Source organism: Schistocerca americana, chromosome 2, assembly GCF_021461395.2.
Source record: "Schistocerca americana isolate TAMUIC-IGC-003095 chromosome 2, iqSchAmer2.1, whole genome shotgun sequence".
NCBI classification, from domain to species: Eukaryota; Metazoa; Arthropoda; class Insecta; order Orthoptera; family Acrididae; genus Schistocerca; species Schistocerca americana.
Window position 1 is genome coordinate 691,026,223 of NC_060120.1, and position 27,747 is coordinate 691,053,969.

Here is a 27,747-nt window from a genome sequence, read left to right on the forward strand (position 1 = left end):
CGGTCGTGGTGGAGATCATGATCCACAATTCATGTCATGGCCTCCACGCTCTACCGACTTAACCCCATGTGATTTCTTTCTGTGGGGTTATGTGAAAGATTCAGTGTTTAAACCTCCTCTACCAAGAAACGTGCCAGAACTGCGAGCTCGAATCAACGATGCTTTCGAACTCATTGATGGGGATATGCTGCGCCGAGTGTGGGAGGAACTTGATTATCGGCTTGATGTCTGCCGAATCACTAAAGGGGCACATATCGAACATTTGTGAATGCCTAAAAAAACTTTTTGAGTTTTGTATGTGTGTGCAAAGCATTGTGAAAATATCTCAAATAATAAAGTTATTGTAGAGCTGTGAAATCGCTTCAATCATTTGTAATAACCCTGTAGTGCAAGTTATGACGTTGCCGAAGTTTAGACAGTGTGTTGCTATTTGCACAAGGGTAATTTCATAAGTCATGACAACTATGGTATATACATAATGCGACGACATGGGAATTTCACAATAAGCTTTGAACAACGTGTATCTGAACGCCAACATAAAATAAGATTCCAGCACAGGAGATCGCGGCAGAGGGAAAAATGAAACATATGCATTGGAACTCTGAGTAAATGTATTGTGCACAAATACAAGATGAAAAGTATTTAAACCGACAAACTCTGCGAGGTTGTAGGTGACATCAAAACAAATATTTTTCCCTAATGTCATTTTTTCCTACGAGGATTATTTAAATCGGTGGAGGCCATATTACGCTCTTCAGATGTTAGAGGCCGTATTACGATCTTCAGTTGTTAGAGGGCGTATTACGCTCTTCAGTTGTAGGCAACTGCTGTCCACCAGTGTAGTAGTGCATTGTCTGTGTTTACTGACAGAGCGATACACCTGGAGTGAGTACACTGATATGGTTGGTGCATACTACGTAGCGCACCACAACGGACGAGCTGCACATTGGGTTTATCAACAACAATATCCTAATCGCCGTATCCCGCATTATACGACCTTTGCTGCTGTGTACCAACATCTGCGTGAGATCGGGTCATTTAGCAGATTACCTGGACAGGGACACCGTCGCACGGTAAGAACGCTGCAATTTGAGGAAGCTGTCTTGCAGGATTTGGAGCGGGATCCTTCAGTCAGCACTCGTGCAATTGCACGTAACATGAGGAGGAATCAGACGAATGTAAGAACAGTCTTTTGGGAGCAATTGTTACGTCCATTTCACTTACAGCGTGTCCACAACCTGGAACCAGTTGATTATCCAACCAGAGCACAGTCTTCGCGGTGGTACCTGGAACAGTGTGAAATGCATCCTACATTTCCATCCTCTGTGTTGTTTACCGATGTTATTTACCGGGCATGACGGAGTCTTCAACATGCATAATTCGCATGTTTGGAGGTTTGGAGTGAGGATAACCCACATGCCACAGTTACTAGCGCTCATCAAGTGCAGTTCTTCGTAAATTTGCGGGTCGGTGTTGTTGAGGGCTGTTTAATTGAGCCGTATCTGCTACCTAGACCATTAAATGGCAGGCGCTATTACAGTTTACTCGCCAGAGCATTGCCAGAATTGCTGGAAAACGTCCCGCTCACTACAAGGCAACGCATGTGGTTCCAGCATGACGGGGCGCCGGCACATTTCAGTCGTCGGGTGCGTCGATTCCTGGACCGACGGTTCCCAGAAACGTGGATTGGCAGAGGTGGTCCTGTACCACGGCCTGCTCGATCCCCAGATATGTCCCCTCTGGACTTTTCTGTGTGGGGAGAGATGCACAACCTTGTTTATGCAACTCCTGTTACATCAGAAGAGGATCTGATTGCCCGGATAGTAGCAGCAGCAGGAACAATTCAGGGTACTCCTGGGGTTTTTGCCCGTGTCAGACAGAACATGATTCGACGGTTTAACCTTTGTTTACGTGTAAATGGAGGCATTTTTGAAAATATACTGTAATTGAAATTGGGTTGTGTTAATGTGTTGCCTCTTGGTCATAAAAAAATGGAAAAGTGTTTGTTGGTTTAGTTAATCTGCCACCAGAGAAATCTTCCTCTAACGGTTTAAATATTCCTCATAGGAAAAAATGACATTAGGGAAAAATATTTGTTTTGATGTCCCCTACAACCTCCCAGAGGTTGTCGGTTTAAATACTTTTCACCCTGTACAGATGGAACAAAAATTAATTAAAATCAACTACTGTCTTTAAAGACAGTCCGCCAGTGGGCCCAGACAGCGTTGTCAAAGATGAGGAAGGTGTTGTGTGCCCTCGGCATTGCCATCAATGTGTGACATCCGTCGCCGAAATGCAGTGACGATATCCGCCCCGTTTGCAAAGCGAATCCCACGCAATGGTTTCTTCAGTTGTGCAATGAAGTCGAAGTCGCCTGAACTGGGGCCTGATGAGTAGGGTGGATGGGAGAGAATTTTCCTCTCCCATCGTTGTATGCAGTTTTTGATGATGTCTCCAGTGTGGGCTGTAGCGTCATTATGGAGTATTACTGCATTATCCACCAGTGCCGGACGTTTTTGCCGTTTCCCACAGTTGATCGTAGTTCCACATGACAATGAGCATTCCTGTCAGCGAGAAAGGCAATTTTTACGTTTGTTCGCTGTTCCACTCTGCTTACATCCATATTGTAGCACGGCCACGCTCATACTGAATGTTTCAGACGCTGGTACCGTGACATCCTCGGATGCGCTCGCAATCTGCCATTTGGTTGCGATTGTTTGCAGCAGGTTTTCAAATTCTATTACTGCGATTACAGTGATGCTACATGTTCGCACGGTATACCATAGTTGCCAAAACTTATGTAATGATCCTTGTAGCTCTTAAATTAATTACATGACACATGTACAGGGTTGTTATAATTACGGTTTCGTTACTTGAGAGGCCCCCCATGAAAAAACGAAAGATCGTAGGAGAATGAAAGATTGTGGAAACATCTGTAACGACGTGTGGAAGAGAACTGACGAATAAACTGCTGAAAGAAGCATATTTTAATATCTACGTGAGAGGGTAACATTTGTCAACTGCGTGCAATTTTTGCGTCCTAGGTTACAAACGTTGCTTCTGTGACGACCGTCTACACTCTGGGACCACACTAGACATACAATTTCACAATTTTGCGCAGGAGTTTTCGAACGGTGGACCGTGGAATGTACAGCTGTCGTGACACAGCCCTTGCACTGCTTGAAGATCGCACATTGTGTTCAACATTTGCAGCCATGGCACAGTAACTTTTTCAACAACTGGAATCAGCCTCTCTCAGGAGCAATTCGCAAATCGCCATTTAGTTCCAACTTACGGATCACGTTCTTGAACACCTGCTCGAAAAGAGATCCTCTCCGCATTCCTTTAAAGCGTCGATACTCGCGAAGAGCAGCAGTGCTGTTGTTTTTGTTGTGGATTGGCATGACAGCCAACCCACTATGAGAGGAAGCCGAAAGGCACGCGTTTTAGCTCACGCAGGCTGGCGTGAGGTCTGGAACAGGTCAAGGAAATGAGACTAACAAAAAACGTACGTAGCTGTTGGAATACTTAACTTTAATCCATAATTGGTGAACATCGCTCTTGACGGTACATGTTTTACAGCATCAATAGTAACTAGTAATGGCGCTTTGCTAGGTCGTAGCAAATGACGTAGCTGAAGGCTATGCTAACTATCGTCTCGGCAAATGAGAGCGTAATTTGTCAGTGAACCATCGCTAGCAAAGTCGGCTGTACAACTGGGGCGAGTGCTAGGAAGTCTCTCTAGACCTGCGATGTGGCGGCGCTCGGTCTGCAATCACTGATAGTGGCGACACGCGGGTCCGACGTATACTAACGGACCGCGGCCGATTTAAAGGCTTCCACCTAGCAAGTGTGGTGTCTGGCGGTGACACCACAGTTTTAGTGAAGCAGCTTTACGACTAAAGCCCTGCTCACCTTTTCCAGACCCATGTTGACTGTGAGCAACTGTAATGTATACTGATGCTCGTGTCTCAACACTACGCCGCCGAACTCGTACCGGCGCCTAGTGACAAGTCACGACACTATACTAACAACGCAAATCCTGCTGCGCACAGTCTGAACATCATTCCTGTAACGTTGGGTACCCACACGGTAAACAGTTTTCCGCGTACACTGGCTCAAGTAGCGGAAGTTTAATTATAACCGCCCTGTACTTCTCAACTTTTCGGACGTATGCTTTTCAAATGCTTTACTTATCTGAATTACAATTTCTTGGACGTTATGCTAAAGCGCTGTATTAAACACCGATGTGAACGAAATTTTATCATTATATTAAAACATCTCATACATTTTATTGGAATCAGTTTATTATTATTGTCTTGAAAGAGTTCCAGTTTCCACAACAGTCTAGTACACGTGTATTTAGTGGAAACTTATTGCAGAGTAAGGATCACTACTGAATGTCAGAGCATTTTGAAGTCAGGACTGGTCTTAGACGAGGAGACGCCTAATCTCCAATGCTTTATAATTTAATTTTAGAAAAGATAGACAGAGAACACCAGATATTAAAGCAAGCTGGAATAAAATTGGTTAATAACATAATAAATAGGCTTACGTATGCGGACGATGTTGTTTTAATAAGTGGTAGTATAGAGGACTTGCAGCTCATGACAACTTCTTATAGGAATATTGCAAGGAAAGTAGGGTTACAAATTAACGAGGAGAAAACTGAGTACATGGTCGCGAGGAAGGCATCCAATGAACAGACTGCACTCTTAATTGATGAATTCTCTTTGAAAATACTTGGGGAGCATTTTTAGCGAGTAGAATAGAATGGAAACTGAAATTAAAGCAAGGATCGCAGCTGCAAACACATCATGTTTCGGCTTATGGGACCTGCTATAAAATAGAGCAGTTTCGATAAGTTTTAGAATCAGAAAGACACCAGACTATAATTCTCCCAGTAGCTATACATCTTTCTGAAACATTTAAATTAAAGAAAGCTGATGAACAAAAACTGTTGGCCTTCGAGAGAAAGATGTCAAAGAAAATGTTTGGTCCCGAGAGGGACACCCACCCACAGGCATGCACGATATTAAAAAACCTGGAATTGACAGACCTACACTCACAAACTGATATTGGGCGAAAGATGAAGAAAAGAACATTGATGTGGGCAGGGCGTGTAATGAGGGTGGTAGAGGAAAGACTACGCGAGTAGCACTCTCAGGATCCGTGGAAGGCAGAAGGGGCCGAGGAAGGCCACGGAAAAGATGGACAGATGATGTCAACAGGGATACGCAGGCGATGGGCCTGAGAAAAGGAGAATGGACCACGAAAGTCAGAAACATAAATGATTGCTGGGGGAATGCAGAGAACGCATCTGGTCTCGCAGGCCAAAGTGAAAATTAAGGAAAGGATATTACGAGATTGTACGTGTTTTGTCGTTAGCACAACTAAAATTAGAGACATCAGAGACCCGTTTAAAAATACGTTGACGGAAAGTAAAGTGAGGGGGGGGGGGAGGTGGAGAGACGATAAGGAAATAAAAAACTGTGATTTTCCCCTACGCCCCCCCCCCCCCCCCCCCGCCCCCCGCCAATTGAATCCTGGTTACGCGCCTGAAGAGGTACTGCTGCGGTGGAGGACATAGGATGTAGCGATGGCAATACTCAGCAGTAGTGAGAGCGGAGGCGGTCGTACCTTCAGAGAAGATGACGTTGATCATGATTCCAAACATGGAGACGGCGAAGATGTCGTCGACGCTGGCGGCCGCCACCACCAGTGTGGGGATGCCCTTCTTGGTGCCGTAGCCGCGCTCCTGCAGCGCGAAGAGGCACGGGATCACGACCGCGGGCGACACCGCCGCCATCGCCGCTCTGGCAACAGACGACGCCTGTCAGCGCACATCGCTGTAACACCCACGTCTGTTTCTGCTGACAACACTAACACGTAGCGCGGTTAGGCCGCTGTACTCGAGCTCATGGAATATTGATTTTACGAGCACAAGATAAAATGTAATTCCTCCAAATTTTTTATGTGAGAACTGTTAAATTCTTTTAAATGAAAAAAAACGTCATTAACATTCTACATCTTTATTCCTCATGTCTACATATTTACTTCTCAACGTAAACATCTTGGCGACGAACACGTCTCCCCTAATGAGAGACCAGTTTGTTGATACCGCCATTGTAGAATGTCTCGCTTTGTTGGCGAAGCCACAACCTCACCTCTGCTTGCACCGTTTCATCACTATGAAAGAGAAGTCCTTGAAGGTGTTCTTTAAGTTTTGAAAACACATGAAACTAGCATGGGGTCAAGTCTGGACATTATGGAGGAGGGTAGATGACAGTGAACCCCAGGCGTCGGATTGTTGCATAAGTCGCGACGCTCGTGTCTGTTGTGGCATTGTCACGCTTAGAACAGGCTGCTTCATGTGTGGGCGAACTCTTCGAATTCATGCTTTCGGGTTTCCGAGAGTCTTTCACGCACCGACGTAGTTACGTTACGGACTACAAATCGGAGCTCTCTGGCGGCAGAGGGTTGCTGCTTGTCTCAACGAAGCGGAGAAGACGACCAAGTAATATGCGTGACGTTTAATTGCTCAGAATAAAAAATTCGGAGGTATTACATTTCAGCATACCATTGTATTTGGTTAGCGTACTGTATTCCAAATTCTATATAATCCTATATTAAAGATACAACAAGGGAAGGAAGATTAGAGCTAAAGTGCCGTCGACATAGAGGTCATTAGAGACGGAGCAGAAACTCGAATAGTTTCGAGGATGAAGATGCGGTGCTCCTTCAAAGGAATCGTTCTGACAAGATACAAAGAATTGTTCATAAACCAAGTATAAGATTTAAAACGTAAAACAAAACGACTTTATAACGAATATCACAAACAATCGAATTTTGTGTGTAGTTAACAACCTGAAAACTGGGCCAGGGCATTCTAGGAGACGCCAGATCGAGCGAAATTTTGCAGATATGCATAGTTCCAAAATGAACCACTGTGACGCAACGTCCATAAAACAAGAGCCAGTATCGATAATTTTTGAAGCCTCGAGCATTAGGCATATGCAACATGGCGGGAATTTTCGAGAGAGTGGGCCAGCATTTCTTTGATTATGCCAAATTTTTAGCAATACTGGAGGCAGGAATTTCGAGCATTTGTTCCAAAAATGTGATCTGAAGAAAAAGGGTGCTAGAAACGTTTGTTCTCTTAGTTACACTTACTGATGGACTGTACTCATCAGAGGAGACATTCACTCATGCTTTCTGTGCGTTAACAAAATGTGAAATATGTGGATTTACGTTTCTTTATCAATAACATTGCACGTTACAGTACTAGATGTTGACTAGCACACTGCAGTTCCAGTTTTTCTTTTTTTTTTTTTTTTTACGCTACAGCTTATCATCTGAATAGATTAATGACCTGACGGTACTCTAGCGTAGTTTTTTTAATACTCAAACTTTACCTGTAAACGTATAAGAAAAATCGAGTCTAAGGTAACAGCCATGGTTAGCAGTTTAAAAATTGTCTAGCTCTGACCATTCATTTGAAACCATTTTCTCCTGTTTAATTGTGTCCACATGCCTGTAACTTTCTCGATCTGGAGTGTAAAAAAATTATTTGTCCACCACAAATGCGATTTCGGCTTTTCATACCATTTTCAAGTGATGGCTCACTTTTAAGAGAACGATGCAGCGACGCACTTCGTGGTGACATATCACTTGGAACAAAAAATCGCGATTTTGATGAATAAATATATTCTTACGTGCAGGCGGAAAATGTTGACTTTTCTGAAACCCTTATTTTCAACTAATGCAACTGATAACAACACTCTTTAGCACAACAGACATTGTCTGGGGCATGTCAGTTTGAATGCACACACGTCCGCACGCACCCCGTTGACTGGCTGCCGTTTCACGGTGATAGTCCCACAGCCGTGCATTTCCAGCCTGCGATTACTTGCAAACTTTTGATCTATTCGACGTCCTGTACCGCACTCTGACCTTTCTACCAGGTTGTTTCTCTCGACCCTGAATATCCAACGGTATCTTTGTTCGCTGTAGAGAAGACTAATAGTATTGTATGACCATACAGGGAGTTCTGATGTAATAAGGCAGATGGTTGTCTTTTAAATTCACACTGACATTCTGGTGAAGGTACTTTCCGGCATCGGTATAAGGAGCCCACATATCTGCCTAGGCTTTTAGTTATTTTGTTAAGTTTTGTTCAGTGATCGTCAAACTGCGGCCCATGGGCCGCATGCGGCTCGAATAAGGTGTTCGTGCGAAACGCGCACCTTAGCCGTATTTTACAGTAATATGCATCCAACAACTAACAGCTGAATCAAAAAATGTCAGCTAACGTTAAGAGCTTCTTAAAGGTATAGTTTTACGCCCAGTAACAAAAAATAGCGAGTAACTTTTTCAGATGTACTTAATTTTAATTGATGTTGGTGAATTGGGCAATGAGCTAAGTTGGCAGCTTATCTCAGGGGCAGAGGTGTAGGTGGCGTGGCCATTGCCGGTTTGGGGGATGTAAGAGGGCGGATGTTTTATTGCCTTTCAGAACCAATAATTCCACGTGTGTCTCGTACCTATCGGCTGCTACAGCATAAATTTCAGACGGAAATAACACGGATTTATGAATGTACATTACAGAGATGATCATATTCAAACGTGGTACATATTTCTAGCCACCAATATGAAAATTAATTAACGCTGTTCTAATACAGATCAATGAGTACAGAAGAAAACTGACATTTATGATCCTGTATCATGCGGCACAAAGTATTTAAATATATATACAGGTAATGTCATTTTTAAATTAATCATCCTTTCACACAGAAAACTGCCACATTTCTTTCAGGCAATTATAGAGTCACAATTTTGGGGTCGCTGGGGGTAGTATCAATCTTACAAGAAGAACAGTCGACACGAATTATTCCGAACGGTGTCGGCTTTTAGCGATCAGTACCTTGTTGTTCGGCAGCCAACATATAGCGTACTTACTATACAACTAATCAATTGGAGTCTTGTAACATACTGATTTATGTAGATAACCAAGTACTAATAACGTCGGCACGAGTGTGCCACCCCACAATGTCAATACTGGTTCCTGAGTAAGAAAGTTCGACGGCTGCTGGGCTAGTCCATATTTTCTGGTCTAAATAGAAATTAAGATACGAAAAAGCAGAAAACTCTGCAGATTGATAACTACATGTTTGAAGAAGTAGATGAGTTTAAATATCTGAGGGTGGTAGTAAACAACAGAAATGATGAAAAACAAGAAATAGAAACGAGGATCAAACCGCATCTAGAGTGTCATATACACTCAATAAGCTATTGTCATTCAAAATCTTTTCAAGCGGGACCAAAATATGGACATATAAAACTACAAGGGCTTGCTAAGAAGTAATATGTCCGATCTTGTCATGTGAAATCTCTTAAAGCTTTTTTAAAATTAAGGAAATGTTACTAAGATTCTACGTCTTTATTCTTCATGTCTAAATACTTGCAGCCCTCTGCCGCTAGGGGGCTCCGAATAGTAACGAGTAGCATGGCGGTGTGTAACGTAACTATGTCAATGCGTGAGAAACTGAAACCACGAATTCGTCCACATACGGAGTACCCTCTCCTTCAACATGACAATTCCAGAGCGCACATGAGCGCTGCGAATCTGCAACAATCCGACGCCTTTGGTTCACTGTCTTCGATCATCCTCCATACATTCCAGACTTGGCCTCATCCGATTTTCTTCGTGTCCAAAAGTTAAAGAACACTTTCGAAAACTTCACTTGATAGTGATAAAATGGTGCAAGCAAAGATGTGGTTGCGGCTCCGTCAACAAAGTCAAACATTCCAAAGTACGGTAGTTTCAACAAACTGGTCTCTCGTTGTGGAAATGTGTTCGTCGCCAGGGCGACTACGTTGAGAAAGAAATATGGAGAAATGTAGAATAAAGATGTAGAATGTTGATAATTTTTTTTGGATTTAAAAAGCTTTGGAAGCATTTCTTTTCAGCAAGTAATCGTATAATCAGACCAGTATTGCTATGAGAGGCAGAAATATGGAGAATACATACGCACGCAGACAGAAAGATAAATGTATTTCAAAACAAAATCCTGCAAAAAATATTTGGACTAATCTGTGAGGGAGGAGGACGGCGAAGAAGAAATAACAGGGAGCTCAGGGTGATATATAATCAACCGTATGTTGTTGCAGAAGCCAAGACAGGGAGTCTGGGATGGGCCGGCCTAGTCTATACAACAGAGGAGGGATCAATACTGCAGCAGTGTCAAGAAACCCGAAGGACGAAGATCTTTTATACACGCCGAAAATAAGATGAAGAGACAAGGTGGTCAGGGATTTTTAGGTACAATGTACTTGGAGCAAGATAAGAAGAGGCCAAGGACAGAACATCGTGGAGAAGGCTACTTGACAAGACTGTGGTTTGTGAGCCAGGAGAGTAAGAATAACTAAGTCAAAACCTGGGCTCTTCTGTTACGTAGGGAAGGTCGTGGACCTGTGCGGTTTCTTTTCCATTGCTTTTGCTGAATTTCGATGATATTAAAGTTGTTGCAAATCGTTTCGTGGTTTATAAATATGAAGAGGCTCTGTTCACATCTTCGAACAGTTCGTGAACTGGAAGTAAATAATTGCTTCGTATTTTAGTAGATTCTCCGACAAGTGCATGGTTGCGTATTAGTGTGGGTGAATGTGGCTGAGTGTAAGGAGCCAATAGGTATCATCTACATGTTGTAATTTAGTTCTTCGTCAACCTTCTCGACACGGGCACTAATAAGTCTCACCGGAGCAGTATATTCTTATAGTAGAGTACCCGAGACCCAGAGCTGGATCACGGATGATAGACGTCGTGTATCCCAAAGTGACATTGCAGAAATTTTGAGGAACATCGTTCTTCTCTACAATGAAGTTCCTGACATACCTCGGCGTGACTCTGTACAGAAGTTGAACAAAGACCGCCACGAAACATGAATCAGGAACAGTATTCAAAATCGAAGTAGGTCAGCGCTAAGGTTACAAAAGCTAAGCTTCATCAAGAAGTGAAAGTATATTCACTCAACTAGTTGTAAAGATGTTTAAGAAATAGATAAAGCAGTATCACGATATATTTGGTAGTCAGAAGCATCAAAAAGCAAAAAAAAGGGTCTGAAATTGACGTTACATGTTATTTTCACTGAAAAACTGGAAAAATCTCATCAACCACAACAAAGCAACTATTTGGGAAGACGCCTGTCCCTAGTCGTCAAAAATGCTAGAGATTCAATGAGATGATTCAAGAACTTTGTTTCTAGTGGTGAAGAAGTTTGAGAGGGTCATTGCTGGTAGCTGGCGGGTGCCTTTCCCCAGTGCATTCTACATCAGCGTAAAGACAGTGCGTGATGGTGAGTACTTCTTATCAATATTAGTTATTTTCTGTCTTAACCCATTCGTGTACTGAGAGAGAGAAACTGTCCACCTATACGACTCGATACACGCTCTGTTCTCTCTCGTCACATTTTGGTGGTGCCTCTGAGAAAACTGTATTGGTAACAACAGAATAGTCACACAGTCGTCTTCGAAAAGAAGTTCTCTAAATTTACCCAATAGTGTTTCTCGAGAACAAAGTCGCCTTTTTTCTAAAGATTTCCGTTCAAATTTCACGAGAATCTGAGTTACATTCTCGCACGCGCTATGCGACCTCTCCCGACAATTCGTTTGATTTCTGCTGTCGCGCCTATACGATAATGACTCCAAACACGAAAAGTGCTCTAGAATCGGTTGCACGAGCGTCTTCTATGTGGTTTTTCTTTACAGATGCAGTTCGCTATCCAGAAAACCGTTCTGACAGATCTAAGTGTTCCACTCACATTCCTTAATACTGATTTTACGTGTTCATCTCAATTCATATCGCTTCTTCGTGTTATGCTGGAATATTCAAATGGCGTGACGTTTTCCCGATGTTCACCACCAACCTTGTAATCAGGTACTACCGTGATATTTCTCTTTTCACGAGCATTATCTAGCATCAGTCCACATTTGAAGAGAGCTGCCGTTCATTTCACCAGGGGGAAATTTTGTCGTTCTGCATTTCCTCACGTGCTGTATAGGATTCAGCTCTGGACTCCTCTTTGAGCAGGTAATGTGAAGAATATTTTCATCTGCGAGAAATTCAGATAGTGGAGCTGCAGCATGCGAGTGGGCACTATCGTCTAGGAAGAGGAATTCTGGATCAGCTACACATCCGAAAAATCGCCCATGTGGTAGCAGCACCATTCTTCGTTAACAGTATGACACTGGTAACCAACAAACATACGATGCTCCAGGCACCTACCAAACATAATACCTGCTGCACCCGGTTCCCAGCCCCTCTTGCAGTAGTGTTTTCTGATATTGTATCACATACGACTTTCCCTCTAGACGAAAGGTGAGACATTTATCCTGCATATCGAAATAAGATTCATCTGCAAAGAGCACATTTCCCTATTTATTCGTTCTCCAATTTCGGTGTTATCGACTCCATACTAATAGAGCCCATGCCTGCACTGCTGTGTGCCGGTAACACAGTGTGGGACGTACGGCGTACACACCAACTTCTAGTCGCTGCATTTCATCATGCAACTAACACCAGGTACTTGTCACGTTATGGAGTGGTTACACTTGAACAAACTCGCAGTCTGCTGGTTTGTTCTATGCGTGAATACCCCCTCCACAGACACACACATACACACTCACACACACACACACACACACACACAGAGAGAGAGAGAGAGAGAGAGAGAGAGAGAGAGAGAGAGAAAGTGTGTTTGCGTTGTAAGACGTGGAGAGTTATGTAAGACGTGTGTATTTCTACTGTCTATTGTCAAATCACGATTTATGAAAGGGGTTTATATTTTATTAATAGCATTAAGTAGGAATAATTAATATTTGTCATGTTGGAAATAATTGTGGTAGCAAGGAATGTCTGCACCAAAGTATTGTTGACAAGAGAGACCGCAAATTGATATAATTTTAAGAAGGGCGGGAGAGAGCGCTTATGGATACAGTTTAAGAAAAGAGCGGGAGAGACCGCGCATTGATACATTTTGCAATGGTAGCAGGGATTGTCTGCACCAGAAAGGATTGTTGGCAGGAGAGACCGAACTTTAGTGTTCGTAGGAAGTCAGTAGTAAGCGAGATGTGAAGCGAGTCGGTAGCAGGTCTGAAGTGAGAGGTTGAGAGGAGCGGTGTGTTTGCCAGCCACTAGCTATGATTTACAAGAGATTATAAACGGATGTACAGAGACATCAGCTAATTATTATCATAAGAGGAACTAATATTATTGAATTATTTTCTTTGCGAAACTCAAGAGTACTGAAGGTATGTTTGCGCAATGCTAGTCGTAAGATTATTATGAAAAGTAAGTCCCATTTGAACGTTTGTAAAATCATTTCATTACCAACAGTAAATATTTGAAGCGTTTTCAGAATATAATTAATTTTGCCAGCAATGTTGCATTACTGATTATAATCCATCCCAAAAACCATCAACGTAAAACTTTGCAAAACTTTTACTGTTGTCAAGAAAAAGTGTAACTATGAATTACGTAACTTCAGTCAAATTAATTAAACAATAACGTCAGCTTTGCTATTAAAGAATAACGTCAGCTTTGGTAATAAATACAGCCACTTATTACGACAGCCCACCAGCAGTTAACAGATTATAGTAAACCAGAGTAAGTATATTCATGTCGCAGTTCGATGTAGCAGTCAGATGGCGATCCAGTAACAGTAAAAAAGGTAAGGAACAGTTTTGGGTTATTGCAGGTAACGGCTGAGGGCCACGACGACGACACATTCTATGTTTCGTCGAAATAATCAGAAAATCACTTTTAACAAGCAGCAATTAAATTTGTATGCGAAGATTGAGAAAGAGAATAAATTTCAAAGGGAAGATTTCATTTGTTATTATTAAGCAAGAGAGAGAAATCCTAAGGGAACGTTACATAGCTTATTGTAAAAGGGAAGGTTATCATTAACAAAAGAGGTATAGAGGAGACGGGAAGATTTCAAAGGTTTCAGTGTGTGTGTGTGTGTGTGTGTGTGTGTGTGTGTGTGTGTGTGAGAGAGAGAGAGAGAGAGAGAGAGAGAGAGAGTGTACTAGAGTAAGAGCAAAAATTCTATGCCTTTATCTATTTTCTGGAATTAAATCAGGAGATGGTGTAGTACTTAGATTGGGAAATGAGACAGAAAAAGGGGTAGATGAGTTTTGATCAAAAATGGCTCTATGCACTAAGGGACTTAACATCTGAGGTTATCGGTCCCCTAGACATAGAACTACTTAGACCTAACTAACCTAAGGACATCACAGACACCCATGCCCGAGGCAGGATTCGAACCTGCAACCGTAGCAGCAGCGCGATTCCGGACTTAAGCGCCTAGATCTGCTTGTCCACAGTGGCCGGCTGAGTTTTGATATTTGGGCTTGGCTACTGTGAGCAGGTTGAAATGGATTTGAGTTGCAACTGTTATTCGTAGATGAATAGCCTTAGCCAGGATAGTCTAGCATGGAGAGCTGCAGCTAACTAGTCTTCGGACTGTGACGACGACAGCAACAACAACATTCAATTGGAGAAGTCTTCATGTGTTCTGGTTTGTCTACAAGTTCTACACATTTCGATTGCAGCAAAACAGTAGCCAGGCGACATGAAGGAGTGTGACGCTGAGCTCACCCGAGCAGCAGCCCCCAGAGCCAGGGCAGCGAGAGCAGGTAGTAGGTGGTGACGGCGAGGATGCCCGCCTCGGTGATGGACGGCAGCAGCGCCAGCCGCGCCACCACCCCGCTCAGGCGCCGCAGCGCGCCCGCCTCCAGACCCAGGCCGGCCCGCATCATGATCACCGTCAGCGCCGCCTTCCTGCACACACCGAGCACTCTTGTCACAGTACGGCAGGAGGGGCACAACGCATAGGTGAGTGGAATTCCAGTGTTCGTGCCAAAGAAAAAAAAAAAGTAGCCAATTCTCGCGATATACACTACTGACCACTAAAACTGCTACACCAAGAAGAAATGCAGATGATAAACGGGTATTCACTGGACAAATATATTATTCTAGAACTGACAATTGCTTACATTTTCACGCAATTTACGTGCATAGATCCTGAGTAATCAGTACCCAGAACAACGACCTCTGGCCGTAATAACGGCCTTGATACGCCTGGGCATTGAGTCAAACAGAGCTTGGATTGTGTGTACAGCTACAGCTGCCCATGCAGCTTCAACACGATACCACAGTTCATCAAGAGTAGTGACTGGCGTATCGTGACGAGCCAGTTGCTGGGCCACCATTGACCAGACGTTTTCAGTTGGTGAGAGATCTGGAGAATGTGCTGGCCACGGCAGCAGACGAACATTTTCTGTATCCAGAAAGGCCCGTACAGGACCTGCAACATGCGGTCGTGCATTATCCTGCTGAAATGTAGGGTTTCGCAGGGATCGAATGAAGGCTTGAACCACGTGTCGTAACACATCTGAAATGTAACGTCCACTGTTCAAAGTGGCGTCAATGCGAACAAGAGGTGACCCAGACGTGTAACCAATGGCACCCCATACCATCACGCCAGGTGATACGCCAGTATGGCGACGACGAATACACGCTTCCAATGTGCGTTCACCACGATGTCGCCAAACACGCATGCGACAATCATGATGCTGTAAACAGAACCTGGATTCAGCAGAAAAAAAGGACGTTTTGCCATTCGTGCACCCAGGTTCGTCGTTGAGTACACCATCGCAGGCGCTCCTGTCGGCGATGCAGCGTCAAGGGTAACCGCAGCCATGGTCTCCGAGCTGATAGTCCACGCTGCTGCAAACGTCGTCGAACTGTTCGTGCAAATGGTTGTTGTCTTGCAAACATCCCCATCTGTTGACTCAGGGATCGAGACGTGGCTGCACGATCCGTTACAGCCATGCGGATAAGATGCCCGTCATCTCGACTGCTAGTGATACGAGGCCGTTGGGATCCAGCACGGCGTTCCGTATTACCCTCCCGAACCCACCGATTCCATATTCTGCTAACAGTCATTGGATCTCGACCAACGCGAGCAGCAATGTCGCGATACGATAAACCACAATCGCTTTAGGCTACAATCCGACCTTTATCAAAGTCGAAAACGTGATGGTACGCATTTCTCCTCCTTACACGAGGCACCACAACAACGTTTCACCAGGCTAAGACGATTAACTGCTGTTTGTGTATGAGAAATCGGTTGGAAACTTCCCTCATGTCGATTAACGACGATTAACTGCTGTTTGTGTATGAGAAATCGGTTGGAAACTCTCCTCATGTCGGCACGTTGTACATGTCGTCACCGGCGCCAACCTTGTCTGAATGCTCTGAAAAGCTAATCATTTGCATATCACAGCATCTTCTTCCTGTTGGTTAAATGTAGCGTCTGTAGCACGTCATCTTCGTGGTGTAGCAATTTTAATCGCCAGTAGTGTATACTGTCAGGTGTATTCTACATACAGTGTGAATCAGAACTCCATTGACAGATCGCTTGTGTGGACCAAAAAAAACAAACAAACAAACAAAAAACGCTATACAGTTATTGGCCCTAAAACGCATAGCTTATGAGCTATAAGCACTTGTTCATTTTCGTTATTGTGAGACACATCCCTTCTACTGAAATCTCTTTGCTTTCCATCTTTTGATATTTTTAAAGTTGGTAGTACGGGCTAAAACAAGACAAAAAGCCAAGTAAATAAGGACTCTAAAGGGCGTCCCTTATCAGATATGACCACTCGTTCATCTTTGCAAATGTGAAATGCATCACTTCTACTGAGTAAGTACCCATAACTCTTAAGGTTCGCATTTTACAGCCCATTTTCACTTGATATTTTTTTATTGTTTTGACCCATACTACCAGCTTTGAAAGTTTGTCAAACGAGTCCTGGTCCACCCTCTACAGAAACGATCGAACGGTTAGCGTGATTAGCAATCTGCGGCTGTTTCCTGATGACACTGTAGTGTACAGAGAACTGTCATCTTCGAGCGGCTGTACGAGGATGGCATACGACTTGGATAGAATTTCTGTTTGGTGTGATGAATAGCAGCTTGCTCTAAACGTCTGAAATTTTGAGTTAATGCTGCGTACTGCTGCAGTGTTCGGGGTCCCTACCAGGTTGGATTGACACGTTCACGCTGGAACTGTAACCACTATGAATCAAGACACAAGGAAAAAACAGTCGTTTAATGTTCGAACAGATTATTAGTGATGTGCTGCCTGACACAGTCGACTCGATTAAACATCTACGCATAACGTTAGAAAAAGATGTGAAATGGAACGAGCACGTCACATCGGTTATAGGGAAGGGGAATTGTCGATTTCTTTTATAAGGGAATTGTAAGCCAGTGTAGCTCGTCTGTAAACGGGACTGCGCACACACCCCTTGTATGGCCCAATCCTGCACACTGCTGCAACATTTGGGATCCCCACCAGATTGGATTAACACGTTTACGTTGGCGCTGTAGCCAGTGTGAACCAAGACGCAAAGGAATGAAAGACATTAGCTGCCAGTGGGCAATGGGAAAGTTCAAAACCTGTGCCCAACCGGAATTCCAACCCATGTCTTCTGCTTACCAAGCAGATGCACTGATCTCTGAGTCATCCACACACAGTGGCCATTGCCACTGCACGGACTACTCTACCACGCCTCCCGTGAGACCCAAATCCTCAATTTATCCACACACTAATGATGTTGTGCCCCTTGCCCATCATTCTCTTCTCGCTGATTCACGTAGAAGTTCGAGCCAGCTGTGCAGGCGCACTGAACAGAATAATGAATTATATGTGTGGTGCTGTTCTTTCAGACACGTTCGATACGCACGTATATAGACGGTGGTAGTATCGAGTACACAAGGTGCGAAGGGGAAGTGCATTAGCGCAGCTGCCATCTGCAGTCAGGTGATTTACGTGAGAAGGTTTCGCAAGTGATGTAGCCGCACGACGGCAATTAAACAGACATAGAACGCGGAATGGTAGTTGGAATTAGACGCATATGACATTTCATTTCGGAAATCGCTACGTAATTCAATATTCCGAGGTCCACAGTGTCAAGAGTGTACCGAGAATACCGAATTTCAGGCATTACTTCTCAGCACGGACAACGCAATGGCCGACCGCCTTCACTTAACGACTGAGAGCAGCGACGTTTGCGTGGAGTTGTCAGTGCTAACAGACAAGCAACACTGCGTAAAATAACCGCAGGAATCAATATGGGACGTAAGACGAACGTGTCCGTTAGGTCGGTGCGGCGAAATTTGGCGTTAGTTGGCTATGGTAGCAGACGACCGAAGCATATGTCTTTGCTAACAGCACGACATCGTCTGCTGCATCTCTCTTGGACTCGTGACCATATCGGTTGGATCCTAGACGACTGAATCAGTCCCGATTTCAGTTGGTAAGAACTGATGGTCGTATTCGAGTGTGGCGCAGACCCCACGAACCCATGCACCAAAGTTGTCAACAAGGCACTGTGCAAGCTGGTGGTGGCTCCATAATCATTGACTGGAAATGGTACTGATCAGCCACTTGGTGACCATTAGCATTCATGGACTTCATGTTCCCAAACAATGATGGAATTTCTATGGATGAGAATGCCTCATGTCACCGGGCCACAACTGTTAGCGGGTGGTTTGAAGAACATTCTGCACAGTTCGAGCGAATGATATTGCCAGACAGATCGCCCAGTATGAATCCCATCGAACATTTATGAGACATAACTGAGATGTCGGCTGGTACACATAATCCAGCAATAACTTCACAGTTATGGAAGGCTATAGAGGCAGCATGGCTAAGTATTTCTGCAGGGAACTTCCAACGACTTTTTGAGCCCATGCCCATGCCCATGCTACGCCGCGCAAAAGGAGGTCCAACAAGATATTAGGAGGTATCCCATGACTTTTGTCATCTTATTGCAGATGACAGAGAGCAAATCAGTTGATTTCATATTTAATACGCAGCATTGGCATAGAAGTATATTTGTTACGTTCCGATTTATAATTCTGAGAGTGATACACGTCATAGAAAAATAATAAGATAAAATGTTATCACACTATGAAGACTATATGAAGGACACCTTGCCACAGATGCACTTAGCTTTCAATAAATTACACGTGAAACTTATGTCATTGACATTCCGCAGTAATGATTTTGCATATATTAATTTTGCAGCCATAAATCGCCGCCTAACTAAAGTTGGTTAGTATTCGCCCTTTCTTCATTCATATTCACCAACGCAGACGACACCAACAAAAATTTTAAAAAATTGTACGACTATCGTCGAACTTATATGTCTTACGGCTCGTCAGTCTGATGCTATACACACTCGATTTTACACATTTGTTGATGTAGTTACTTTTGTAATGGATGATACGTAATTCATCTCTTCGGCTACTGAGGATGAAACTCCCGCTTGATGGCCCGTAAGTGAGAACGGCCTTACTTATAGGTTGCTGACACCTTACGATAAATTACCATTCAGTCCATCCTCTGATCTCATGCCCGTTCGGAGTTCTCCACTTGTGAGAAAAATTGTTCTCTCATGTTTATTTAGATGGAACATGGATTCAAACACATTATTATGTGAATGAATGCTCTCAAAGTGATGTTTGTCCGAGGAGTATTGCAAACAATGATGCCAGGCTACATTCATCATTTCTGCTGTGCAAGTCACTAAACACACAAACGTGTATCGTATGACAGCGGTGTACTTGTAAGGATATCGGATTCTACAGATCTACTTCCGTCCGCCGCTACCTTCTGTGCGTAAACACGAAAGTGCTGCCACCCTGGCCATGTCACAAGATCTTTTTGCCATACAATACCCACTTCCACTTTGTAAATAACATTAACTCCCGTGCCACAAGGCTCTATTCTTTCTCAACACTTGTATAAAATGTTATCACACTATGAACACTATATGTAGGACATCTTGCCACAGATGCACTTAGCTTGTATATCCTCTACACTGCCGACGTGCCTAAGCCCCTCGTCCTTTCAACGGCTGATTTGGGAGAAAGTACTTCTAATGCGTATCTGAATAGGACACTGTCTTCTGGCGTACGGAGACCACTTCCGGCGAGAGTGGCGTGAAGTGCTTGTAGTGTGCAGGTCTCTGTACACCCCATTTTAAAAGAATGTGTTTTATATCAAGATACGAGAGTTGCAACCGGCTTGCCAGATAATCTGCCCTCTATTTCAGGAGCCTATGAAATGAATGTGTTTCATGTTTTGATATTCTGGGTAATATCCGACCTACATTTTAATGTGTTTTTAGGCTGGCTAGTTCATCCTATTTTTCCCAATGATCAACTAGTAGGAGTTCCGTATTAACTGTTGTCTCGTTATAGTTTGTTTATTTTAGCAATGAAGATTACAAAATGATTGAGTCTCTTCCACTGCGTGCCTCTATGTGAAAGTGGAGAATGGAGCATAGCGGATCGGAGTTTGTATTTGATATTTTATCTTTTGGTATGTAATTTTAAACACTTTTAGTTTAATAAGGGAGCTGACGATCTCTCTGTTGAGTGCCCTTCTTCATACTATCAACCAACAACCAACCTCCCCTTAACCTGCTCCATCTCGCCGACAACACCGCCTTCCAAGACCTGCATCCTACCTTCCAGAAATTCTCACGATCCTTTGAGCTCCATTTCAATAAGTTCACCTCGTGACACGACACGTGGCTTCTTAAAATCAACCCTTCCAAGACGCATGCGATAATAATGCGACGAACCACACGCAAATTCAGGCTCCATGACTTCTAGTTCATCATTTACAATCCCCTATCCGGTTAATAAACACACTAAAATACGTCGGACTAACGCTCGACCGTAAACTCTACCCCACCAGAGTAGCCAGCCGCTGTGGCCGAGCGGTTCTAGGCGCTTCAATCTGGAACCGCGTGACCACTACGGTCGCAGGTTCGAATCCTGCCTCGGGCATGGATGTGTGTGATGTCCTTAGGTTAGTTAGGCTTAAGTAGTTCTAAGTTCTAGGATACTGATGACCTCAGATGTTAAGTCCCATAGTGCTCAGAGCCATTTGAACCATTTTTTTTTAACCACCACAGCAGTACAGCCTGTGGAGAGGGAAGAAGTCACGGAGGAAGAGGCAACCACTGCCTTTAAGCAATACATTGGAGCACTATCGGTAAAATTCGGACGCATATTGAAGAAGCACCGAGTAAAAACTGTCTTTTGCCCGTCCAATAAAACGCGAGCGTTGCTGGGAAGTGTCAAAGATGATCTGGGTTGCGGAAGGCCGGTGTCTATCAGATTCCATGTCAATGTGAGAAAACATATATTGGACAGACAGTGCGCACCATCGAAGATCGTTGACGAGAACACCAGAGGCACATTCGACTGATGTATCCCAAAAGCCAGCGGTTGCAGAGCACTGTTTTTCCGAGAAATACGCGATGGAGTACGAACGTACCAGGATCTTGGCACAGACTTCCAGATACTGGGACAGCGTCGTTAGAGGGGCCATAGAAATTCGCAACAGGAGCGATCTCACCAACCGAGATTGCGGTTGTAATATTAGCAAGGACTGGGAACCAGCACTGAGTTTAATTAAGTCGACCGCGCGCCCTCAGGAGCTTAGTTCGGCAGCGCACCTGACAATGGCGACATTTCCCATCGCCGAAATATTGTATCAGGCAGCACACCCGCGGACTGTTTGATCGCATGGGGTTAAAGTTCTCAGAAATGGTGTATTTAACAGAATTTGAAATAATTTAAATTTATTGGTAAGCTCCATGAAGAGACTCTTGGGACATATTATTGAAAGCTAATGTTAACAGCGACCGGAAACGAGTGAATATCGTTCAGAAGTCATACACGGTCTTTGGACTTTTGTCGAAACAGCTGCTTCCTTGAACCACAGTGCGGTGATTCTTCGTAGAGTGAACGATGCACATAGTGAGCTGCAGAGGTCAGAAATTGTGGAGGACCGTAGGGTTTGGGGCAGCCAGCAAATACACTCATCCTCACAAGAAGAGCTGCACCCAGAAGGACGAGGAGGGCTGCGATCATTGTTGGCGGGCAGGTGGATGGTAGCACACATATGAACTGATTAGACTTTCAACTATGAAGCATCAACATATATAGCACCACACAGCGACGTATTTATAGGACATGGAGCTCCCATGGTTGTGATTACGAGCATTCATTGGGTTGTTTAGGGGAGAAGACCAAACAGTGAGGTCATCGGTCTCATCGGATGAAGGAAGGAAGTCGATCGTGCCCTTTCGAAGGAACCACCCCGGCATTTGCCTTGAGCGATTTAGGGAAATCACGGAAAACCTAAATCAGGATGGTCGGACGCGGGATTGAACCGTCGACCTCCCGAATGACGAGCATCCAGTCGTCAAGGCATGGAGTTGTGCAGGTCTCGGATGTAATATTGAGATACTCTATCCCATGCCTATTGTACCTGAGCACTCAAATCCCACAGATTGGTGTGTGGAGGTGGAGTCCGGAAGACACGCACCATGGTACTCCACATTTCGCGATCGGGGAGAGATCAGGCGATGTCGTTGGCCATGGCAGAATATCCGCGGCTGCAAGGCGCGCTCGGGAGGTGGCACTTGTATGAGGACAAGAGTCGACCTGTTGAAATAGGGCATTGGCGTGGGCGTTCTCGAATAGCAAGGTTACTGGCTACAGGACCTCATCCAAGTGATTTGCAGCTGACACAGAGCTCACTGAGAACACTAACGGTGGACATGCAGCATAGAATAGCTCCACACACCATCACACCAGATTGGTGGACACCACAAGCTACTCTTTGTGGCGCTCTCCACTGCCCATGAAGACAGCGACCCAATGGTTTTCGTCTCCGAGACAGAAGCGGGACTTGCCCAAAAGACGACCCACTGCCAGTCTGCTGGGCCCCATGTCCGTCCTTACCGACATCAGGCCAGACGGGCGCGACGCTGCGGGGCTGTGAATGACAGGCTTTGTGACGGTTGGCATGTGGCGAAATTTGCATCATGCAACTGCCTGACAATGGTACTAGTAGTTAAGAGACGTTGTATAGTACAGGTTCAGGTGATGCTCTGTTGATGCTACATGCTGTCATAGTGGCTGGCACAGCTGCTTAATGGACCCTATTCATTTGCCATTGGGTCCACTCTCATGTGACAGACAATCCTTTAGTGTCCCCTCCTTGTCATTCGTGTTGGACAACCAGATCCCACATGTCGGGCATGTGTGCCTTCCTGTATCGATAGCCGCCACCTACAGGCAATGTTGGTATCCTTACGAACGGCGTGGTGCGCAGTGTGACTATAGGACCACCCAGACTCACAGCCCCATGATAGGTCCTTTCGAATCGTTTATCTGAGGAAATACACTACTGGCGATTAAAATTGCTACACCAAGAAGAAATGCAGATGATAAACGGGTATTCATTCGACAGATATATTATACTAGAACTGACATGTGATTACATTTTCACGCAATTTGGGTGCATAGATCCTGAGAAATCAGCACCCAGAACAACGACCTCTGGTCGTAATAACGGCCTTGATACGCCTGGGCATTGAGTCAAACAGAGCTTGGATGGCGTGTACAGCTACAGCTGCCCATGGAGCTTCAACACGATACCACAGTTCATCAAGACTATTGACTGGCGTAGCGTGACGAGCCAGTTGCTGGGCCACCATTGACCAGACGTTTTCAATTGGTGAGAGATCTGGAGAATATGCTGGCCAGGGCAGCAGTCGATCATTTTCTGTATCCAGAAAGGCCCGTACAGGACCTGCAACATGCGGTCGTGCATTATCCTGCTGAAATGTAGGGTTTCGCAGGGATCGAATGAAGGCTTGAACCACGGGTCGTAACACATCTGAAATGTAACGTCCACTGTTCAAAGTGCCGTCAATGCGAACAAGAGGTGACCGAGACGTGTAACCAATGACACCCCATACCATCACGCCAGGTGATACGCCAGTATGGCGATGACGAATACACGCTTCCAATGTGCGTTCACCACGATGTCGCCAAACACGCATGCGACATTCATGATGCTGTAAACAGAATCTGGATTCATCCGAAAAAATGACGTTTTGCCATTCGTGCACCCAGGTTCGTCGTCGAGTGCACCATCGCAGGCGCTCCTGTCTGCGATGCAGTGTCAAGGGTAACCGCAGCCATGGTCTCCGAGCTGATAGTCCACGCTGCTGCAAACGTCGTCGAACTGTTCGTGCAGATGGTTGTTGTCTTGCAAACATCCCCATCTGTTGACTCAGGGATCGAGACGTGGCTGCACGATCCGTTACAGCCATGCAGATAAGATGCCTGTCATCTCGTTGCTAGTGATACGAGGCCGTTGGGATCCAGCACGGCGTTCCGTATTACCCTCCCGAACCCACCGATTCCATATTCTGCTAACAGTCATTGGATCTCGACCAACGCGAGCAGCAATGTCGCGATACGATAAACCACAATCGCGATAGGCTACAATCCGACCTTTATCAAAGTCGAAAACGTGATGGTACGCATTTCTCCTCCTTACACGAGGCATCACAACAACGTTTCACCAGGGAACGCCGGTCAACTGTTGTTTCTGTATGAGAAATCGGTTGGAAACTTTCCTCATGTCAGCACGTTGTAGGTGTCGCGACCGGCGCCAACATTGTGTGAATGCTCTGTAAAGCTAGTCATTTTCATATCTTAGCATCTTCTTCCTGTAGGTTAAATTTCGCGTCTGTAGCACGTCATCTTCGTGGTGTAGCATTTTTGGTTGCCAGTAGTGTAGATGTCAAACGTGTGGCCTGGGAATAGTGCTGGTTCAGAAAATGCTCTACCTGCCGTCGTACTGGCCACCACAGGCACTTAGGGGTCTCTTATATAAGCCGATGGACATGATGCAAGACTCCTCATGGGCCGGCCGGTTTGGCCGAGGGGTTCTAGGCGCTACAATCTGGAACCGCGCGACCACTACGGTCGCAGGTTCGAATCTTGCCTTGGGGATGGATGTGTGTGATGTTCCAGGGTTAGTTAGGTTTAATTAGTTCTTCGTTCTAGGGGACTGATGACGTCAGCAGTTAAGTCCCATAGTGCTCAGAGCCATTTGAACCATTTTTTTCTTCTCATGGTTCCCTGCGTGATCTGCCGAGCTTGGAAAAATAATCATTGGCACAGCTGATGGTATGTGGCATACCCACCCAATCTGCAGTGGATTGATCACGTCCTCTTGGATACAGCACTGTTTATGATGAGGAGTGTAACTGGCGATATTGCGCGTGATGCTCTGAGAAACGAAGAGGTTTTCAGACAGCAAGAAATCGCGGCAGGCCGCCTGAAACCAGATTACTAGCGACCTCAAAAAGAAGCTAGCAGCGCTGCTTACCTGACGATGGCGGCGATGAGCGTGTAGAGGCCCTGGGGCTGGACGGCGCCCACGTTGCGCAGCAGCAGCCCGGCGAAGAGCGAGCCCAGCAGCGGCGGCAGGCGCAGGCAGGCGACGGCGAGCGCGGCCAGCTGGGAGGCGGCCAGCAGCAGCACGAGCGCGTACAGCGGGCCGCCGGGCGGCAGCGCCGCCGCGCCCGCCTCCGCCACCAGCAGCAGCCACGCCGCGCCCAGCAGCAGCGACAGCGACAGGCCGCGCACCAGCCGCGCGCACCACCGCTGCTCGCACAGCTTCAGCCTGCCTCACCGCCAGCTCGTCTCAGCACACAAGGTGAACCGCAGGAGGAACTAACTACGTTACGTGGTTAGCTACAGCCATGGTCTACTTCAAACAAGTGCACACGAGAGACTGTGCACTTCGGATGGGCAAGAAGTCACATAACTCTACAGGCTACCAGGTAGATGCCATTTTCCTTGACTTCCGGAAGGCGTCCGATACAGTTCCGCACTGTCGCCTGATAAACTAAGTAATAGCCTACGGAATATCAGACCAGCTGTATGTCTCGATTGGGGAGTTTTTAGCAAACAGAACACAGCATGTTGTTCTCAATGGAGAGACGTCTACAGACGTCAAAGGAACCTCTGGTGTGCCACAGGGGAGTGTTATGGGACCATTGCTTTTCACAATATACCGGGTGATCAAAAAGTCAGAATAAATTTGAAAACTTAATAAACCACGGAATAATGTAGATAGAGAGGTAAACATTGACACACATGCTTGAGGCGACTGATGACCTCAGAAGTTGAGTCGCATAGTGCTCAGAGCCACACATGCTTGGAATGACACGGGGTTTTATTAGAACAAAAAAAAAAGTGTTGCTAGACGCGTGAAAGATCTCTTGCGCGCGTCGTTTGGTGATGATCGTGTGCTCAGCCGCCATTTTCGTCATGCTTGGCCTCCCAGGTCCCCAGACCTCAGTCCGTCCGATTATTGGCTTTGGGGTTACCTGAAGTCGCAAGTGTATCGTGATCGATCTCCAGGGATGCTGAAAGACAACATCCGACGCCAATGCCTCACCATAACTCCGGGCATGCTTTACAATGCTGTTCACAACATTATTCCTCGACTACCTATTGTTGAGGAATGGTGGTGGATATATTGAGCATTTCCTCTAAAGAACATCATCTTTGCTTTGTCTTACTTTGTTATGCTAATTATTGCTATTCTCGTCAGACATTTTTTAAACTTTGTATTTTTTTTTTGTCTAATAAAACCGCATTTCATTCCAAGCATGTGTGTCAATTTGTACCTCTCTATCTATATTATTCCGTGATTTATTCAGTTTTCAAATTTATACTGACTTTTTGATCACCCGGTATATAAATGACCTAGTAGATAGTGTCGGAAGTTCCATGCGGCTTTTCGCGGATGATGCTGTAGTATACAGAGAAGTTGCAGCATTAGAAAATTGCAGCGAAATGCAGGAAGATCTGCAGCGGATAGGCACTTGGTGCAGGGAGTGGCAACTAACCCTTAACATAGACAAATGTAATGTATTGCGAATACATAGAAAGAAGGATCCTTTATTGTATGATTATATGATAGCGGAACAAACACTGATAGCAGTTACTTCTGTAAAATATCTGGAAGTGTGCGTGCGGAACGATATGAAGTGGAATGATCGTATAAAATTAATTGTTGGTAAGGCGGGTACCAGGTTGAGATTAATTGGGAGAGTCCTTAGAAAATGTAGTCCATCAACAAAGGATGTGGCTTACAAAACACTCCTCCCATCTATACTTGAGTATTGCTCATCAGTGTGGGATCCGTACCGCGAGGTGGCGCAGTGGTTAGCACACTGGACTCGCATTCGGGAGGACGACGGTTCAATCCCGTCTCCGGCCATCCTGATTTAGGTTTTCCGTGATTTCCCTAAATCGCTTCAGGCAAATGCCGGGATGGTTCCTTTGAAAGGGCACGGCCGATTTCCTTCCCCATCCTTCCCTCACCCGAGCTTGCGCTCCGTCTCTAATGACCTTGTTGTCGACGGGACGTTAAACACTAATCTCCTCCTCCTCCAGGTAGGGTTGACAGAGAGATAGAGAAGATCCAAAGAAGAGCGGCGCATTTCGTCACAGGGTTATTTGGTAAGCGTGATAGCGTTACGGAGATGTTTAGCAAACTCAAGTGGCAGACACTGCAAGAGAGGCGCTCTGCATCGCAGTGTAGTTTGCTGTCCAGGTTTCGAGAGGGTGAGTTTCTGGATGAGGTATCGATTAGATTGCTTGCCCCTACTTATACCACCCGAGGAGATCACGAATGTAAAATGAGAGAGATTCGAGCGCGCACGGAGGCTTCCGGCAGTCGCTCTTCCCGCGAACCATACGCGACTGGAACAGGA

The 27,747-nt window shown here is 45.1% G+C and overlaps 1 protein-coding gene across 1 annotated transcript in view; it reads right to left on the reverse strand.

Annotated features, from left to right (window-relative positions):
* The window catches only part of LOC124594341 (putative SLC9B1-like protein SLC9B1P1), a 100,417-nt gene that overhangs the window by 47,915 nt on the left and 24,755 nt on the right, over positions 1 to 27,747 (reverse strand). The window contains exons 3-5 of the mRNA XM_047132709.1: positions 25,347 to 25,643; positions 14,660 to 14,842; positions 5,641 to 5,816 (exon numbers count right to left, since the gene is read on the reverse strand). Coding sequence (XP_046988665.1) covers positions 5,641 to 5,816; positions 14,660 to 14,842; positions 25,347 to 25,643 — 656 coding nt within the window. The remainder of the gene's footprint in view (positions 1 to 5,640; positions 5,817 to 14,659; positions 14,843 to 25,346; positions 25,644 to 27,747) is intronic.